This window comes from Ambystoma mexicanum, chromosome 1p, assembly GCF_040938575.1.
Source record: "Ambystoma mexicanum isolate Mex_15411 chromosome 1p, UKY_AmexF1_1, whole genome shotgun sequence".
NCBI classification, from domain to species: Eukaryota; Metazoa; Chordata; class Amphibia; order Caudata; family Ambystomatidae; genus Ambystoma; species Ambystoma mexicanum.
The window spans coordinates 1,083,433,640-1,083,454,055 of NC_090921.1; the positions used below are offsets into that span (position 1 = coordinate 1,083,433,640).

Here is a 20,416-nt window from a genome sequence, read left to right on the forward strand (position 1 = left end):
GGAAGCTGGTGACCGGTGTGACTGTGCGGTACTAACAGAGCCACATTTAAATAAGCATACAAAGCGCAATGAGGCATCACCAGACCATTCCCTTTGCTACCAGGAGAACAATCACCACACACATGAGATCAGGGCCAGGATAGTTCTAGACAGGAGGAGGATCAGACAGTAGGGTACTTTGCTCTAGACTTGACCTGGTTTAAAAAAAAAAAAAAGTTGCCTTAAACTAGTAGATCTCGGGTATGGTGACCTACACCCACACTAAGAAGGGATAGTTGGAGAATACTTGCACTTATTTTTCATTGTTAATTGGTTTATAAAATTACACAAAATAAATGCACAAACTTGACATTTCCCTAATAAGACAACATGTAGACCAGGCAATGTGCCAGAATATATTATGGGGATCCCCTTAAACCCAAGAAGAAAAGTGTGGTCCTGGCTTATCTTATTAATAGACACAGAACCTAAAACCCGCCACTGATTCTGCAATGGCTGAAGTTTGCAGCAGGATGGCCCCACCTCACCCCACCTCCATTACATCTTAGGAACAGTGCCTTTTGAAGGTCAAGTCTAGTAGGTCAGACAGATACTGCTTGTCCTGAAACAAACGCTGCATAACGGTCAGTCCCGTTTGCTTTCTCTCAGGGATTGGCTATTTCACATTCGTGTCATGGTTACTCAAACCCATCATAAATCTCGGTTGTCAGCTACTGCAATTTTGGGCAGAATTTATCACGGGTAATATAGCGTCATTCTGAGTTCACTCCTGAAGCTTAGGACCAGGACTAGCCGGCACTTGGAATCTTTCTTCCACTCCCTATAACAAGCAGCACCTGTGAACCCTCTTTATTCCTAATGTAATAATCCCAAACTCACTTAGGCACTCACTACAAATCCCCTCTCCCCACCCTTCCTCTTTGTGGTGGCTTCTACTCAGTCTTAAACTGGAAACATATCTTAATTTGCTGATACAGCACTTATCTTCTCCTGTTATCCTCTCTAAGTCAACCTTCCCCTGCCTTACTCACTCCTCATACCCTGTAATTAAATTGGATATTTATAACGCGCTTAATACCCAGAGATCTTACCTGTGTTGCTCTGCAATGTCTTACTTCCAAGACGAGCACGTTGCCCCTGAGCTATCCTCCCGAGTCTGCAGCCTTTTGGCGTAAAGAATTTGTTATTCAGTTGCTAGTATGTTTTTCCTTGCTGGTAATAAATAGAGGTTACATTTTAGTTTATGATATACTACTTTTTTGTTTTGCCTTTCACCACGAGACCCATTTGTAGCACTTCTCACATCGTCTTGGTGTCCATATTAGCGGGGTTTGGATTGTTTGCTGCATTCTTTTGCTTGGTGTAATATGTGGCCAGTTGGAAGAAAATGCCCAGGGCTACTTTTGGTTCCCAATCCAGCCCTACTGACGGGGTCAAATTGCAAGAGAGCTTTTCTCCAAGAAATAGGAAAACAACAACGAGGAGAGGGAGGAAACCTAGGGGGGGGGATAAGAAACTGGGGATCTATATACCTAAAGAATTACTGCTGTTTGTAATTATCATTCTGCCTTGATTGAAAATAAACAAAGTTAAAAAAAAAAATGCTTAACATTGAGGAGGAAGAAAAAACAATACACTAAAATGTAATAACTAGGCCCAGGAAAGTGGATTATAGTGATTTAGATCTTCCTGCCATATATTAAAGGAAACAGACTATTACACTTTGGCTTTTAAAGGCTATAAATTAAAGACAAACATTTTAAGACTAAGCAACAATGAGACCTACAATAAATACAAGTGTTGTCAAAGCCAATGGGTTTTGACTATCAGATATCTAGTTCTGCATCAAACGCCCCAATGATGCTTTCATGTGCCTTGTATGGTCACTATATGGAAGGTATAGCCTCCCAGTGCAGCAATCATATGACAAATGCAGCCTCAAATGCCACAATAATGCTACCATAAGCATGTGTAGCCACCATGCGTAATAAATAGCTCTAATGCTCTCAACGTATGTCAAATGCAGCATCAAATACACACATACAAACCATCAGAAGCCTGGTATAGTTACAATATCCATGATGGATATTATATTGGAACTTTCGTTTATTGGGTGCCTTCTATTCTCTAATAAAAGGCTTCCCAATAAAATCATTTCCACAAAAAGCATTATACTTTGTACCAAGTTAACATTAGCAGATCCTGCCCCCTTAACGTGTAATGCTTCATCCAAGGACGCAAATAGCGTGTCACCAATACAAGTGATAATCATTCAAGCAGATACATCTGGTGAGGAGTGCATAAAGGGGAACACCTACTGAGTTCTTACTTATGATAAGGAGGCTAATAAGTCTACCCACCTATATGCCAACCCTGAAACTCCCCCAAGTAGCCCTTAATAGTTCATAGTGATTTTTTTCGACAGCCACAGTTTCGGAATACAAACGTTGACACAAAATCACCGGGAAAAAAAAGTTTAGAATGCATTTTTTGTTCCCCCCAACCCCTGTTTTATTTTTAAAACAAACTTTTTTTTTCTATACGAAACAAAAATATAACCAAAAACATGAAAAAAATGCATTTGAATTTTTTTTTATTCGAAACTTTGTATTCGAAACTTTTGTCATTCGAAATTGTTTTCGAAAGAATGACTGGATAAGGCCCTTAACGTTTTGGCTCAACTGTTACTGTCATATCCAGCAATGCCAGTGAAATACACATAATGTATTGCTCAGAGATTAGGGCCTTGGAATGTCGTATAATATATTAGGACTAAATGTAAACCAAATGGAGAAGGCACGAGTAACATTTAAGTTTCGTGTGATGCAGTTATTGGATTCTCTGAAGATCTAAATCATCCCAAAAGCAGTGTATGCAGCCTAAGAAATTGCGTATATACAAATAATACCCAAATCGAAACGACTGCTCGCCCAAACATGTTAAGCATTTATGGTCTGAAAGTACTAGTTACTTACCAAGGTAGGGAGAGCGTTCTGGACAATAGGGGAGAGGGCTCCCCATCAAGCCATGGTAGTGCTGCTGGTGAAGAAAGCTCAGGTTTGAGTAGACGTCATGAGTCCGGGAGTAGTCAAAGATAGGGTCGGGATTGCGGCCAAAGATGGACGCCAGGCTGCGGAAGCCCCCAATCGAAAAATAAACCATGAAGGCAAACTGGAAGCCAATGAGCATGGCCAGGGTGCAAGGCCTCTCCAAGAGCCTCCGGATCATCTTCTCCAGAACAGTGATCGTCTTTCGCAAAAGCAGCTCTTTGACTCTCCTCTTTCCAAACTCTTCTGTAAAGTATTAAGACAATTTGAGTCAAACGGAAATTGAAACAAAGCTTTTGAAAGTATGTCGAAGAATGTTGAAGGCAAATGTCTATCTACAAGCCATACGCACATACCAGAAAAATTCTGACGTTGAAAGGGTGTAATGGTTGCTATAAAAAAACCTAAAAGCAAGTGAAATGTGCATGTTATGCTTACCAATGCAATCGTAACCCGGCCCTATAATGCACTGCTAATTTACGCATGACATAACTGATGACATCATCTGTGACACTGCCATTGACATCAAAGCTATCAATAAAGACGCACACAATGGCACTAGGCAAAGTGCTTGGCTTAAAACTCTACTCCGAGAACAATAGCCACACACAAGGCAAAAGTTGCATGATATCATGTGATATGACATTTGTATAGCAGCTGCCATTGTTATGGCCTCAAACTTGGGGTTGTCTGGGAATTCAGTCAGGCCACAGTCTGAGCATTACATGCGAACTGTGCATTGTACTGTAGGAACATAATTTGATTTGTCAGAGAGGACTAGTTCTGTAACAGTTACGTGCAACGATTATGTTTTGGGTGGGTTGTACGAAGTGTTTTGATGACGTTCGAGAATTCGCGATTGCTGGCATGATAATTCAATTTTGGTTGCGAGACTGCGAATGGTGGTGAGAGAAAAACAAGTTGAGGCGAGGCAAATGATTGCGTTATAGCTTTCAAAATATTCCTTCCCCTCTAACATTTGAACCTGTGGATGGATCTTCAACATGTTTGGTAAGCAACTGGTCATGGCCAATCTGATGAAGCATGCCACACTTGGGAAGGATGCATACGCAGGTAAAAACTTCTAATAAGTGGAAAAAAGGCATTTATTACCCTCCTAGAATGAGGATCTCTAAAGCGGGAAAAGTATTTTCAGAATTCAGAACGCGATTTCCAGAAACACTCTGCTTCAATTTTTCAAATGTTTGCCATAAATGTAAAGCTTACCTTCCAGTTGTTTATCATGAAAAGATGATAAATGCACACGTCAAACAGGAGATATGAACTTCAGAAAAAGGACTACTGCATCTATATTTTTGACATGCGCAGGCACTATCAAATATGTATATGGCCGAAACATTCTCTTTACAATGTACCCTTAACTATGTACTACAACTCCAAATACAATTACTATGAGGAACCATTCTGGTAAATATGCATGAAATATCAAGCATTGGAAAAGCCAAATGTTTTGGCGTTTGTGTTCATTGACAAATGGTTATAGCTTCTTTTGCTACCAACAATCACTCATGTAAAAATGTACGAAAGAGCAAGCACTTGCAAAGCAAATACTTTTGCAGTTGGTTTTTTTCCAATGATAAACAAACGGTCAAAGCATCAACTAGTTCGACCAATCGCATTGGTAAAAATGTACGAAACAACAAGGACTTGCAAAGACAATACTTGTGCTGTTTGTAGTTGTTCAGTTACAAATTGTTGTAGCTTCAATTAATATCACTGATTGCAATTGTAAAAACGTGATCGGACTCCTCTGCAGCTCCATGCTCTTGTATCTTTCTACTCCCCGTCTCGTATACTCCACTCTCAATCTCATTTCTTTCTTTCTTTCTTTCAGTTCCTCGTCCTAATTGAGCACTTTCCTGTTTTTTGCTCCTTTTCGCTTCTCGCTCCAAGACCCCGGAATATCTTACCACTATCCATTAAATCTCCCTCTTCTCGCTCTCTTTTCAAGACTCGCTTGAACGACTATCTTCTTTTTCACTTCCACTACTTCGCTCTATTAGCTACCCTACACTACCTATGCAATATGTGTGCCCTGTCTTAACTTGTAAAAGCGCTATAGAAATAAAATAAAATACAAATGCATGAAATAAGCCAATACGTGTTAAGATTTCTAACAAAAGGCAAAAATTTGCAAAGCCTGTAGTGGTGCCATTTTTAGTTGCTAGTTACACAAAATGGTTATAGCTTCAATTACAAGCAATCATTCCTATACAAATGTGCACTAGAACAACCATTGACGAAGACAATTACTTTATTGTAGCTTCAATCACTAGGACCAATCAAACTGTAAAAATATCCAAAATAAGCATTGGCAAAGTAATAGTTTGGGCCTTTGCAGTTGTTCCCAGACAAACTGTTGGAGCTTTGTTCCATGTTAAGTAGAGTGTAACAGGGTACACCAAGATGTAAACTCATCTATGTATTGACAAAGCCAACAATTGTGATGTTTGCAGGTGTTCATTGACAAACGGTTGTAAGCTTTACATATCCTTTAATAAGTCACACAATACCCTCCCCAACGGCACACTAATAAGGACATACTGTAACCTTAAAAAAAGAATAGACAGACATTAGTGAAAAAGTTGGGTTATAATAAAGCCAGAAGATTTATTTCTGTTTGTAGATCTGCACTTGATCAACGCAGTGCAGAAAACTGCATTTAGCAAATTAGTAACATTCTTCTTGGATTTGTGTATCTAAATCCCTATTGCCGTGTTTAGGCCCCAAGAGGAAAGACATTGCCAGTTAATGGAGCGTTCAGTAATCATTTTGTCTCAAGGATTTAGAAAGGCTTGACTCAGTGACAAGTCATGAGCCTCATCACATTGCTTTCATTATGTTTTGGGGCAAAGGGAGAAGCAGGGTTTCTCCAATGACAGCTTGCTCTCCATGATATTTGGAGCAGATTTGTGATTTTCCAGTGCAGAAAACTGAAAGTGCGTAAGCTTGGAGCTTACTGTGAATGTCAAACTGGAAGCTTACTAGCAGCCAAACTAAGCTTACTGGGCAGTGAAACTGGGAACAAACTTGGAATATTAAGCTGATGGACGTATTAATAGAGATTTCAAGCTAGGAGCGTACAGAGAATTTCAAAATTATTGGAAATGTCAGACCAGGAGTTTACTGCGATTGTCAACTTCGCTGGCTATTTCATGCTTACTGAGATGGCCCAACTGGGAGCCTTCTGGGAACATGAAACGGACCTTAATGGGCATTTCAAACTACAGGCTTACTAGGAATATCAAGTTTACTGGGAATGTCAAACTCGGAGTTTAATGGGAAATTCAAACTAGGTATTTACTGGGGATGTCCATCTTAATGGGATTGTCAAATTGGAAGCTTTTTTGGGATGCCAAACTGGCGGGTTTACTGGGAATAAAAACACAAAAGGGGGTCCTGTCTAAGGAAATAAAATTGGTTGCAATTTTAATTATATGCAAAAGGGATTTAAAGTGTATCTGTTCCTATACTGTAGCATAATTTGTACATATCCGAAGGATAAGTGAACAAGCAAAGGAAAAGGTAGTACACGCACTCAAATAGATTAGATAGAATAGAATAGAGACTGAGAGTGGTTTTTTAATTTTTTCTCTTCTCAGTCTTTCAACAAGGGTTTACTGGGAATGGCAAGCTTACAGACTATGAAACTGGGAGTTGAGAGTAACATTTTAGACTTGGGGAGGTTGAGAGTAAGGAAGGGGAGCAGAAAAATGGGGGTAAGAAGGTAGGAGGCAATGGAGCAGTCTGCTAATTTCCTCCATTCTCCTTGGATCCAACTAAAGGCTATCCAAGGTGATCTACATGTAATCCAAGGCTATGTAAAATAAATCTAAGGTGATCTAATATTAACCAAGGGTAATCTCAGTAGTCTGCAATATTTACAGCAATTAAAATGTTTAAGCATGATAGCATACCAACTCATACCACGTTATATCAATGTCTAAGTATCGGGTAAAAAGGCCTGCAGAGGACCCAGGGAGAACATATGTGGGAGTTACCCAGCTAGTAGATTTATGAATATTGAGCAGAAAACAGGAAACTGCAGTGAAATAGTTTGGAGTAAACAGATTGGCTTTTTAAAAAGAATTCTAAAAAGGAAAAAAAGAAATAATTACATGACAAATAAGCCCCCCCCCCCCTCTCAGGGGGAGGCGTGGGGTACGAGGTGCCAGAAAAGGGGCATGGATCAAGGCACATGGCCCGATACAAGGATGCGATAAACAAAGGTAAACCGGCAGGGATTTAAATACGTGGTCGGGATGGTGATTCTCCAATAGGGGTTCAGATCTAAGGAAAAATCAAAAAAGGAGCGAGTACAAGAGAGTACGACAGGGATGAGCGAGCAATGGTAGAAGTACTAGCCAAAAGGGATTATAAACAGGTATGTTTCAGCAACATAGCAGCTGCAAGTCCATTGGATCGGATGGCCTCCAGACCTCAGAATGAGGTTTCATCGTATTCCCTATAAATGATGGTCCCTTTCCATATAGGGCACGTGGGGCTCTGAACATAGCCTGGAACTGGACTCTAGGTAATGCTCTGAAAAAGAAGTACCATTCATAGGATACTATGACCTACCATAGGTGTACATTGTGTCATTACTTAAAAGCAAAAGTTAGTTCATCCAAAATCTAATTAAAATTGAATTCCTAAGAATTCAGTCATTCTAACTGATAAGTGGTGCCTTTCTTTTTAACTAAAGATGAATGACTTTGAGGCGTATTCACGGTTTTGATCTGTGCTTCATCTGGTGGCAATTGCGCTTACTGATGCAGGGAATAATCCCAATTCATGCTTAGTAGCCACTGGGTATTACTCTGAGGCATTGCATTCCTCTATTAAGGCGCATGGCTATGGCCTTAATACAGTGGAGAACACACATGCAAAGTCAGCCTGGATGTTAGCTCCCTCAAAGAAAGCCCACCCCGAAATGCTACACCTGTCCTTTGTGCATAGAACCCCAAGGCATGCCAAACCGGTTTCGTTTACCTTCTCAGTGAGGCGCAGCTTCATTTCCTAGGCACAATGTCAATGTTCTCATATGGGGCAAACGCCAAGCTTTACAGATCATATGCATACCGATACTGCATCATTTTTGTGTGCCTCTGCTCATGGGGTGAACTTCCAGTGATGGCTGCTACCACACTGCTGGCAGAAACGATTTGTCTTGGTTTTCCCCACCAAACCCAACATAATATTGATGGTTTATTGTACACACAAATGGGTGCACGAATAATGCACATATGAGCCAACTTTACTTTGTACCTGTTTTAGGGGAACCTGTTGCAGAAGTGTAGACTCTTTGTATGCATTGAAAAAATGCAGGAGTGAAAATGGGAAACCATGCCAATTGATCCCATCAGGCACATTCTCAGCATTGAAGAGCATGTATTGCAAGCTTCAGACCTTCCTTCTTACTGATGTGAGCAATGCTCACCACCATATGTATGTGGCCTACTAAGCATCGCCCGAGCTCTCAGCCAGCCTGCAAATAAGATCATGGATGGATTCACACCAACGCTTCAGTAGAGGACGGCCAGTGGCCGGGGTAAGAGGCATGATGCCTGTGCCGGAGCATATGTGACTGTACCTTACACATAATGGGCATACCTGGTTTCTTATGCTTTCCCCGACATAGGATTCAAGTATGCTACAAAGCGCAAATGTGAGCAAAAATATCCAACGCATTCTCTTAGGAAACCAAGGAACAGTTAATATCCAGAACAGCACCAACATTTGTACGTACAAAAGTATAGCAAGTAAAGTATTATTATGTTGTATTATATTTGGGCCTTCAAGACACTGCTTGGCATATGGCAGCACTTGGACATGCAAAGTTCTACCTTAGATATGGATACTATACAAGGCACATGAGGGATTGATGGACATGAGATGGCATTACTAGGCATTTGAGGCAGTATGTGGCATTCAATGGCAGCATGGCGTCTTTAGCAGGTCTACGAGGCATGGACTGACGAAGGTGGCATTTGTGGCTGCACTCAACATATGCAGGCAGCACCTGGGCATACAAGGCTATACCATCACATAACTATACCCAACATAGGAGGCTTGATCAAACGGAGGCTAGCACAGGGGCAGCGTGCTGGTCTTGGAAGCAAGACCATGCAGACTGCGCTTAGAATCCGAACTCTGGTATTAAGTGCGTTATAAAAAAATAATAAAATAAAAACATTGCTTGGGCAACTGAGGCTGCACTTGGTATGAAGACAGCAACTAGGCATTGGATGCTGCACCTTGCATACACTAACTATACATGGCATGTGAGATTATAACTGGCCTTACGATGGCAGTAACTGCCTTAATATGACACTATATTCATTTGGCCAATGTCTCTGGAAAATTAGGACTGTACCATGGCATATCAAGGCATTACCTTAGTTACTAAAACAGACAACATTCTATTTTAGTTGCCAGGCATTCATTTACTATTTGTTATTAGGATCAATGTTCCCTTTTTGACAGATTCTTGTCAAATGCACTCCTGTGATGTTGCTTCGTAAGTTTCAATCAAGGGCCATGTGAGCACTTCCTGTGGTGGAGGTCAAAGGTCACGTGAGATCACTTCCTGTAGTGTCATTGGGGCGAATGTTGCTTCCTATACCCCAGTCATTCTGATGAACTGACATCTATGCTAGCTTTACTACACCTGGAAATGGTAGGTTGCAGTAGACTAAGATGATGGCCAACCTGTTATTCTGGAGTCATCTAGTGTTCAGCATAAAACATACATCTATTTGTAATATCTATCTGTAGTAGTTTATCTTGTGCCTTATGGATGGTTTTTGACTGCATTGTTCTAGCTAGGACTGCCAGGTTGTGTGTACAATACGTTGGCAGTGCTCATTTGCTGGGATTTGATTTGTAGGCCTTCTTGCTAACTGGCTTTTAACTTCTTCCATGATTTTCCCAAATTAACTTCAAGCTTCTTCTAAGCCCAGTTTCTTTCCTCATTATCCAACCTAACATGTTCTGCATGTTGAGTTTCTGGAGATCTAAATATTTACCATGTGGTCCGACAACTGCACCTAGACAGAGTAGGCACTACCCGAAAAAGAAGCAGGGTAAGCCAAGCTACAAAGGCTGTGTTTTATGCTTGGTGCTGAAGTGAAAGAAATCAACTGTTTGAACTATTTATTGAAAGACAAGAGACTTGAACTGGTTGCAGTTCTATAGATGGGGCTGCCCTATTGGGGAAGGGAACCCTGAGATATCTTGGAACTGTGTTGCACTTGGGGAAGAGAACCCCAAGGTTTCTTGGAACTGTGTTGCACTTGTAGAAGGGAACCCCGAGACCTTTTGGAACTATTTTTAACTTGAGAAAGGTGAAACTGAAAATAAGCCATAGCTGGAAGAGGCTCAGAACTTTTATTAACAGTTTTTATTTCCGCTGCCATCCCTACACACTGTATGTCTTTAGTTGTGAGGGCAGGTATAGGTTTTGGGCACAGACAGCCTTTTGAGTTGGATATAATGGCACAGACTGCCCTTAGTGTCTTTAGGTAGGGACATCCCACCTTAGCATAGGGCAAGTTAGGCCTTACTCCATCCTAACAATCAAGATAAATAAATCAATTTTGTTAAGAAAAGTGAATCCGTTTTCCATGTCTTGCTTCATGATGCCTTCACATTAGATCGAATCAAATCTCCGTCCTCTGGGTGCTCTCGGTGTGGATTGAATTAAGGCTGTGCCTGTACTAGAAAAAGATATGAATGATGTACAAATACGGCAGTGATGTGCGAGTGTGGCATGCCAGCGTAGTGGTTGTGCAGATGAGCAGCATGTGTATTCTAGCTTTCTCTGAAATTGTGCCCGCAATAATTCCTGGAGCTCAAGCTCAGCGTTTAGCTGGAGTGTCGCCAAATCGCGATTAGATACCAAAGCCTTTACTACCAAATTAAAATCTCCAGGTAACATCAACAGGCTGGGGCGTTTGAATAACTACGGTTCCACCCGATTCATTGTGGCTAGACCATGTTGACTTTCAGCTGCGGTGCAATTGTTACAACACATATCCTTGGCGCGAGTCCACAGAAATGAACCTCAGTCAACAAGTGTTGTCTCCAGTGTCAAATATTGACTCAGTATTAAAGGATTACACAAATGCTATATGTATCAACCTGTTCTGCATTGCAGCAAAAAAATGCTTTCTTCAGATTACACACTAAAAAAGTGCAAACAAATCCAGGTCATAATCCTGAGCTTGATACCTGTACCAGGAAAAACCTCCTCCTGACTAGGGCAATTATAGAAGGACTCTGGAACAGCTTCCATTTGCTCCCTAGATTCAAATCCGATTTACTACCAATGTTTTACTTCCAGTGTTATTCAGCCTGCACTTACAAGAATAAGCACATTATCTCTGGAGGATAGCTCAGGGGCAACGTGCTCACCTTGGAAGCAAGACGATGTGGAGAGAAACAGGTTCGATTGCCGGGCCCGCGCTAAGAAACTTCTGGGTATTACGCACGTTATAAATAACCAATTATTATCTATTTATGCTACCATTATATTCACCAACTGGTATGCAGTGAAGTCATTTTACAAGAATATTGGATAAGATCCAAATGGAAATGCACACTGTTTTCCATCAATCAGGTCGACGTTTTATATTATTAACGGGCACTATAATATGCTCAATTATTATCAAACTGCTTTATGCTGCCTTTAGCCCATCCGGCCAATAGACCGAAACCCATCGTCATGTTCGTTTTCAGTCTTTTTCCTTATGGTATCCAAGGTACAGATGACCAATCCCAGGGAGCTTATGGCTAAGGTTTCCCAAATACCCAGGACACGATATCTTTAGTAAGATCTAAGGTATGGCTATTTTTGGTGGGTTCACACTAGTGGGGATAGTCCCAATGATTTTATGGCAGACCTTTAACATGCACCATGTGACCAAGCAATATCCTACCTAACCTGGCGGCAAAGAAGGTATTGCACACAGAGCATCTGTATTTTCTCAACTTCCTTTCCCTCCTTCTCCTTTGTGTCTACACATTGACCCCCTTAAACATCAAATCTCAGTTCTGGGACATCTGTAATTCGACTTTGCACTCTCGGATATTTCTAGTTACCAGAAAGGACATTGTAAAAAGCATCATCTTAAAATGAAGCCACCAAACACCAAGGGCGTGCTTGAGCCCATCCCAAGTCAATCACACAACCATACACTGACAATATTCATCTGCCACAATGTATTAGAAACTGCCTTCACTGAAAACACTCGTCATAGTGGGATGGTGTCTGCCTTTTCATGATCAATATTCTGTTTATCCATTTCCAACGATGGTACATGCAAACTAACACTTTCCTATACCCTTCACATTCCCCCATTAGTACTATTACAACCGTTTTTCCCCTTTATCTTCGATTCCATCACCCTCATTGCAAGGTCTTTCCCCCAGACTACAATGTGGTTTTGGGGGTATAATATGACATTGGCATTGCAAGCCCTGTTTCTGTAATACCACTAGGGTGGTGCTTGGTGCAGTATAAAGAATTTAACAGATAAAAAGAAGGTTAAAAAGAAACAATGTTATGCCTCGATCAAGATCTCTCAAAGTGCTTCGGGAGTACCACTACTTGATTTTTTCCTAGAGGAGCAGGTCTGCTTTTCAGCCTCTGGTTGGACAATGACATAAGGAAGTTGTTTTAAAATAATCACACTTTATAATACTGGTATAAGGCCCTGCTATGTTGCCGGCCTCACCTTTTTACGTTGCAAAACAGGGGGGTTCAGGGAGTCTCTCTACCACCCTCAGTCGCTGGGGAGTCTAAGCCAGATTTTTTAGCTCACTATCCCTTTCACAGAAGAGAACTATCTGCAACATATCCGTCTTTGCCCTTCCCGGGGTAGTTAAGCACTGAACTGCTAGGCAATTCTCTTCAGAAGAGAATTGCCAACAGCAACCGCAGACACGTGTTTTGGCCTGGCTGGGCCTCATCAGTGAGGTGGAGCTGTGCCTCTCCAAGAACAGTGAGCAAGGAGTCCACGTCTGGATTACCCTAGTAACTTAGTGCGAGAACCAAAGTTACTTTTTAATATGCAAAACAGGGGGATTCTAGGAGTCTCTCTACCGGCCTCAGTCGTGGGGAGTCTCAACCAGATTTCTTTAGCTCACTATCCCTTTCACAGAAGAGAAATATCTACAACATATCAGTTGTTGTCCTGCCCAGGGGCTGTCCAGCACCGAAATACTATGCTTTTTAAGCTGCTTTTTATAAAGATAGTCTACTGAAGGGTGACCCCTCGACCTCAGAGAGCGACTTCCGGTTTCAAGTTAAGTACGCAACAGCATTAGCCTTTCCATCCTGCTAGGTTTATCAGAGGGACAGGCATTCGGTACTGGGTTCTTTTGGTGAATTATTAAGTGTAAGCCTCAGCATGGTTAATCTGTCCAGGTCACTAAAGCTGGTACTTATTTCAACTGGATATTAATTGTATAGAAAACAATTGGTGGCAAAATGAGTTCTATACATCGTATGCACGCAATTATTTTGTGGGCATGTACGATTTTTTTTTTTTTTTTTAAAGACAGTTATATCAATGAAAGGGAGGCCCTCAGTGGGGATGGAGAGAAGGAATTTGCATGACGGCGCACAGAAGTAGCTGGGATGCATTTCTGCTTCAGGCATCAAGCAGAAACTTCTTTGTAAGCCTGAATTCTTTACAGAAAGTGTGATTTCGTGGGAAATATAGCTTTAGGGTAAAGACAGTGAGGAACGGAAAGAGCGGCTCTCAGTGCTGTAGAAACGAGTGGATGTGGCAATCGTTCTTTTTTTTACTATTGTGCAGTGGTTTATAAAACATACCTTTCACTAAACAAATTACAAACAAGACAGCAATATAAAAACACAATATCATAGTAAAACTAAATTGTTGACTAAAAACCTATAACAAACTTGACATGGAAATAAAAACAAATATTAAGATAAATCCCCCTTTTTCGTTATGATTTTTGAATACTCTGCATTAGGAGTATAGAGTTGTATGGCATCGACAGTCGTGCACCAATAATTTACATAAATTATAAGCTTTACTTTATTTAGAAAGTTGGTCAATTCACTTGCATCACTATCCATGTTCTCCAGTAATTCATTCTGTTGGAAAGCAAAGTTACCCAAAGAATCAGACTGATTTGCTAGATTCAAATTGGTATTTTTATCCGCGAAAAAAGTCACCAAAGGATCCAAAATCTAATTAAAAAAAACAAGTTTCTTCCACAACACTCAAGCTTTGAGCGATGTAAATCCTAACTCATGTCGAATAATGCTATTAGGTAGTGTAATTCTAGGGAAGTCAGACCTTACTGTACACATTTAGTATAGGCCACACCTATGCATGGGGAGTAAAAACCATTAGTTACTTTTAGATTACTTTCTGTAATCCAAGGGTAGTACACCCCGTCAGTTATGCAGTGACACTCAGCAAAGAAATCCCAATCAACCTACCCCGTTACCAGGATACTTTTCTGGATAGTGGAACACAGATTAAAGCAACAGTATATACCTCTAACTATATTTATGATAACACACAGTTAAACTAGGTGAGTAAGACCTTTTGGTGTAATATTCAATTACAGTTGATTTTTAGCTCAGTGGAACACAGACTAAGATAAGCAAGAACTCTTTACACTTATTTAGGATTCCACCAGGCAGACCAAGGTCAGCTACACCTAAAGAACACCTTTTAAGAATTGCACACAGCTGTTCTAGGCAGGTAAAACCTAATGTTGTAAATATACTATTAGAGTTGCTTTTCAGATCAGTGGAACACAGATTGAAGTACGCAATAACTAACTTATTTTAGGATGGCACACAGCTGTTCAAGTTAAGTAAAACGTGTATACTTTTTAAAGGAGCCATCAGCAACTTAACAGTACGTCCCAACCTAAGACTGTTCTAACATCTGTATAAAACAGACCAGGGAAAACAAAACCTGATTTACACTTTATGAATTACTCAATGCTATTCTAGGTAGGTAAAACCTAAGGCATATTTATTCCAAACAGGCTCTACAGCAAGCTAGGTGAAGCAATATCCAGTTGGGGAACTTGTACACCTATTCGCTGAAAGAAATGGTTAGGTGAAGCCAACAGCATTACTTTTAGGAAAGAGGCACGACCAATTCACAGGTGAGTAAAATAACCTTGTATATACTTTTCAGAACGGCACTACACACATTCAAGGTAAGAACTTAACCTTTTACTGTCAGAGTTACTGTTACCAACTAACTCTTTCACAAGTAACTTTTAAACACTTGTTGTACTTTGCAAGGCAGAATCCTTTTCTTATCCAGTCCTTCCCTATTCTATTGCATGAGTTCACTCAGCGTCAGAAGAGGGATCCTAGTGGTCTAGGGGCCAGCTGTAGGCAGGATGGGATAGGGCTCAGTTGCAGGAGAAGGTCAAAGTTTCTGCGAAGACAACATAGGAGGATTCCAGCAGTGGACCTGGGCGAACCGGATGAGAGGACTCCCAATCACAAGAAACGCCCCAAAGCTTAACAGAAATCACACAGGCTTAAGGCAAGTAAATACCCTAGCCAACACAGTACCTCAGCACAGAAGAAGAGTTGCAGCAGGAAGACTTCAGGATCTGCAGCAAAAAACCTGGTTGATTGATTCCTTTGTCATGAAGGAACACAAGACTTTGGAAGGGAATTTTCTGCGGGGATCAACGAGGAAGGCTCCAGGCAAGAGTTTTTGTGGCTGGATGCGACTGTGGTTTTGGCGCCCTTTTCAGGAGCCAGAAGACCAAATATCACTGGTCGGATTCTCATTGTTTGCAAGGTCCAGCACTGTGATGAAGGGACCTTTAGGACTTAAACCGTGTCTCTGGAGTTCCAGCAGGATGCCAAAGATTCACCTCGATTCGGATTTCGGAAGACCATGCACCGCACATTGGCTTGGGGTCCCAGGGTATTGGGGTATTGCAGCCCTGCAAGGTCACAACACAAAGTGGGATGGCTCAAAATGCAGGTCTTCTTGAGTCTAGTGGATCTCCACCAGGCTCTGGGTCAGAGTCATCATTTTCAGAGTCTCCAGTCGCTTGGAAGGAAGGGTAACAGCAGGCTTTGGTTACACAGTAGGCTCTCCAGTCACTAGGAATCGTCTCAGGTGCGTTTTCTTCATCTTCCTCTTCGGATTTGGTTCCAGTGGTCGACTTGTCCACAGCTTCCAGGTTCAGAGTTTTTATCCAGGAATTACAGCACAACCTCTGCATTCTCTCCCCACATTTTACAGTAAGGGCGGGTCTGGCTGTCCAAACAGGACAGCCAGCTCCCCCTGGCCCCCCCACCGGGAGTGTGTTCCTTTCAGGAAAAGTGAAAGACAAAAGGGCAGCAGAGTTTTGAACTCCTCGCTCGCTTCTTGCCGTTCCAGGCACTCTGGAGCCTGGGTGGGGAATCTAAAGGATTCCCGTCAAAGACAAAACAGCCACTGGGGTTGTTCCTGCATCGAATGGCAGGGGAAGACCTCAGAAACAGCAAGCACAAAAATGGCAAAAAAAAGAAAACCTGCCATTTTAGTAAAATGGTGGCCCTCCTGTGCATTACCAAGGCTGAATTAACATCTGCGAGTAATAAAGACAAAGTCACAAAGGTAAAAATAAAGGGGATACATTGTATCCCCAAAGCACTCCACATAAGGTGGGGTGTGCTGGCTCACTTATACAAAATGTAAAGGGCATTGAAAATCCCTCTTTACTTCTTGGGAACTGTAGTTCACCCAAGTACATCAAAGAAATGAACAGGGGAGCCCAAAGGGGCACCCCAGCCTATGTCCAAAAGTTGTAGGGAACTATAACTTCAACCATACACTGGGACGACATAAAAAGGTCACCCATAAAGAGAGTAAAGGACCAGATGAGAGGGGAAAAAGATTCCTCTTCACCTAGGGACAAGATAAAATAGTTATCTAGTCAAAGCATAAATGTTCTGGGGCTGACACAGGTCAGGAAGATTTATCATAGATATGAACATCTTACCTAACAGTACACGTAGCGGCATACCCAAAATCTTTTCCAGATAGTTCCTTCTGAGGAATTTAAAATGTACCGTAGATCATAAAGTCAAATCTCTAGCCCGTAGGTTAATGCTGGAACAACATTCTCACAATATTTTCTTACCAGGAAAATAGGAAATGTACAATGTATCCCATATAATCTTTTTAGTTGGGCTATCAGTGGGGGAACTCTGGCTCGTAAAATCTCGAGAATTGGTTACAGTGGAATTCTGAATTTCAAATATTTCAGACATTTTACTAATTCCAATTTTTGTCCTCCCACTCTCCAATTCATCTGTTTTGGATTTCTTTTATTTGAAAACCATTCTATACTAACCACAAGGTTAGAGTAGAGCTCAATGTGGACGTTGACTTACCCAGTGCAATACAAGGAAGTCCGTCAGGGATGTGTTAATGCCCCTACACTTTTTAACTTATACATGGCGGATTGGTGGGATTCGAGTAAAAAATGGGGCATTTTTCTTCCCAAATTGAATATTCTCAGAGTCTATTGTATAGCAAATGCAGATGATTTTTTGATTTTACGCTGGCAGGACTACAGCGTTCACTGAATGGGAGAACTTCATTTTTATCTGACAAAATAACTATTAACGCAGAGAAATCCCAAATCATGAGAATAGGTAAAAGAAAACATAGGAAACAGTATTTCTGGACCATAAATAATGTAAGAATAAAAGAGGTGGACTCAATTATATTTTTAAGATTCATTTTCTCAATGAATAATAGTCTAGAGACACAAAAAGAAAACATGGTGGATAAAGCGAGGACGTGTATTTCATGGATGAAATCGATAAAGAGCAAATGATATGCTTTTTCATTGCCACCTTTATTTGATTGAGCTCTACCATGCTAAAGTGTCATCCATGGTCTTATATGTTGTGGAACTATTATCCATTACCAATAGGCAATACCTGGATATCTTAGAGGGGAGCATCTGGAAAGACGTTCTTTGCTTGCCTAAATCTGTACCAATCTTCTATATATTAAAATTTGTGAAAGTGTGTTTGTATGTTCAGGGTTGGCTCCAGCCCCATAACATTTGGTGGGCTGAAAATGTGGCCCACGGTCAGCATACCAGTCTGAGGTGTACTGGCGATAGTGACATTTGACCCCACCCATTCATATCCCTTTAGGATATGAACAACGTACTTTCTACCATCAATTGTACTTCTTGCACCGAAAATACGTTACCACTCAAGTTCATTTTGGATAATACAGAGATATTTGCCCCATTCCTCCGTAGATTGGTCAATGTCTCATTCAGAGACCGCAAAATACCAGTGGCAGTAAAAACTGTCACGGTCACACCACTGGTTAAAAAACCAGGCCTTGACCAACAGGACCCCTCCAATTTCCAATTGTAATTTCCTCTTTAAAATCTTGGATAAAATTGCAACAAGCCAACTTCAATATTACATTGACGAATACGACTTTTTACATCCACAACAATCAGGATTTGGAAGGGCATATGAAACAGAATCAGCCTTACTAGATCTTCAGACCAAGATGCTTAGCATTTTGGACGAGGGGAAGACAGGTTTATTGAAACTTTTGGACCTCTCGGCAGCTTTCAATTTGCTTCACAATCAGAAGCTCTGAGAGGCCCTAGATACATCTGTGAACTGCTCTCAAGAGACCATTGACTGGGTAGCTTCCTTCCTGGAACACATGTCCTCTAAGAAATGGGGGGAAAATTCTTCATCCACCAGACCAGTGGACTGCGGTGTACCACAGGGAGCTCGTTTTTCACCTCTACTGTTTAACCTCTACCTTCACTGCCCATTCCTATGCCCCTTGTTGACAAGTATGGGAGTATTCTTTACAAATTTTGCAGATACTAGATTGATTATACATCTGAGTGGTAATCATACCTCAGACAACAGGCTCACAGTTATTTATAATGCCATTGAATCATGGATGAAAATAAATTGGATGTGCCTCAACGGCAGCAATACTGAGCTAATGGCATTTGGTTCACCACTCGCTAGAACTAAATTAGATCCTGCTTACTCATCCTTCAAAATAAAAGAGTCAACAATTGGAGTCTCAGACAATGTTAAGACACTAGGTGTCATTGGGAGCTGAGGCACAAGTTACATACTTGAAATGTAATTGTCAATACCACCAAAGACTCCTGAGACCACTGCTGAACCAACAAAATAGTTGAATCATCGCCAGAGCCACCATCCTCTGCAGGCTCGATTATGGAAATTCACTAATGTTAGGAGCCAGCAGCAAATGTATCAAGCAGTGCCAGGTGATTCAGAATAACACTGTCAGGACCATCAATGGAAAATCAAGGAGAGCGCACATCACGGACGATAGAAAGTCCATAGAAGATCGCATCACATTTAAATCACTGACTCTCGTCCGCCATTGTCTATTTGGAGGAGCTCCTTCCTACCTACCTAAAAAGACATTTCACTCCTTACGAGCCAAGCCATACCCTCAGATCCAGAGCCCAAGGACTATTAAATGTCAGCCGGTCAAAAAGTGCCAATGGGTTAGGGAGAGCGTTCTCTTCTAAAGCAATTACCAGAGGGAATGAATTACTTAACCAATTGAGAATAGAATCCAACTATCTATGTTTCAGAAAAACTCAAAACCCTTCTCTTTAAATAATTGAATTCTTGAACATCCGGACAGAAACTGTCCACCTTTATTCAGATATGTATAGTTGGATCACCATGTCGCCCTGTCACATGTTGTCCTTGTTTAGATGTTCTCGCCCTGATGCCTGTGGGCTATGGCGCAATATAAATAAAAAATAAAAATTCAACCTGCACAGGGCGGGGTCCAGCACTGTGCCATCAGTATAGGCGATTGCAGATTTGGCCATTTTTCCAAAAATCAGAAGTTGGGACACAAGGTCGGCAAATCAGTCTGGGGTGTACTGGTGACAATTACATTTGATCAAACCCACCCATTTACCCTGCACAGGGGTGGAGCTGGGTACGGCAATTTGCAATAAGTGTAGGCGATTTTGGGCAATTGACTATTTTGCAAAAATAGGAAGTTATGACACAAAACATACACAAGGCTATAGCAGATCCCCATGTGCATGTCAGCTACAGACCCGTGTGATGCTGGTTGGTACCGCTAGTAAGTATTATAAGACTGGTAATGGGTCTGCAATCTTGGTGGTCGGTGTATGTATATAAATGTTTTGGGTTGTATAAAAAAAAAAAAAGTGACGGAGATGGTGTTCAGCCTTATTCACTAGTTTGGGGGAGAGGAGTTAAAAACAATGCCTCCAGCCATCATTTTAGAGGATTGTATCAGTCTTGTTTTTAGCCC

General features: G+C 41.2%; 1 protein-coding gene across 2 annotated transcripts in view; it reads right to left on the bottom strand.

The window, feature by feature from the left end:
• The window catches only part of B4GALT3 (beta-1,4-galactosyltransferase 3), a 568,837-nt gene that overhangs the window by 101,909 nt on the left and 446,512 nt on the right, over positions 1-20,416 (bottom strand). For both annotated transcript variants that reach the window (XM_069604654.1, XM_069604658.1), the window contains exon 2: positions 2,976-3,293. In XM_069604654.1, coding sequence (XP_069460755.1) covers positions 2,976-3,228 — 253 coding nt within the window. In that variant the 5' untranslated portion in view covers positions 3,229-3,293. The remainder of the gene's footprint in view (positions 1-2,975; positions 3,294-20,416) is intronic.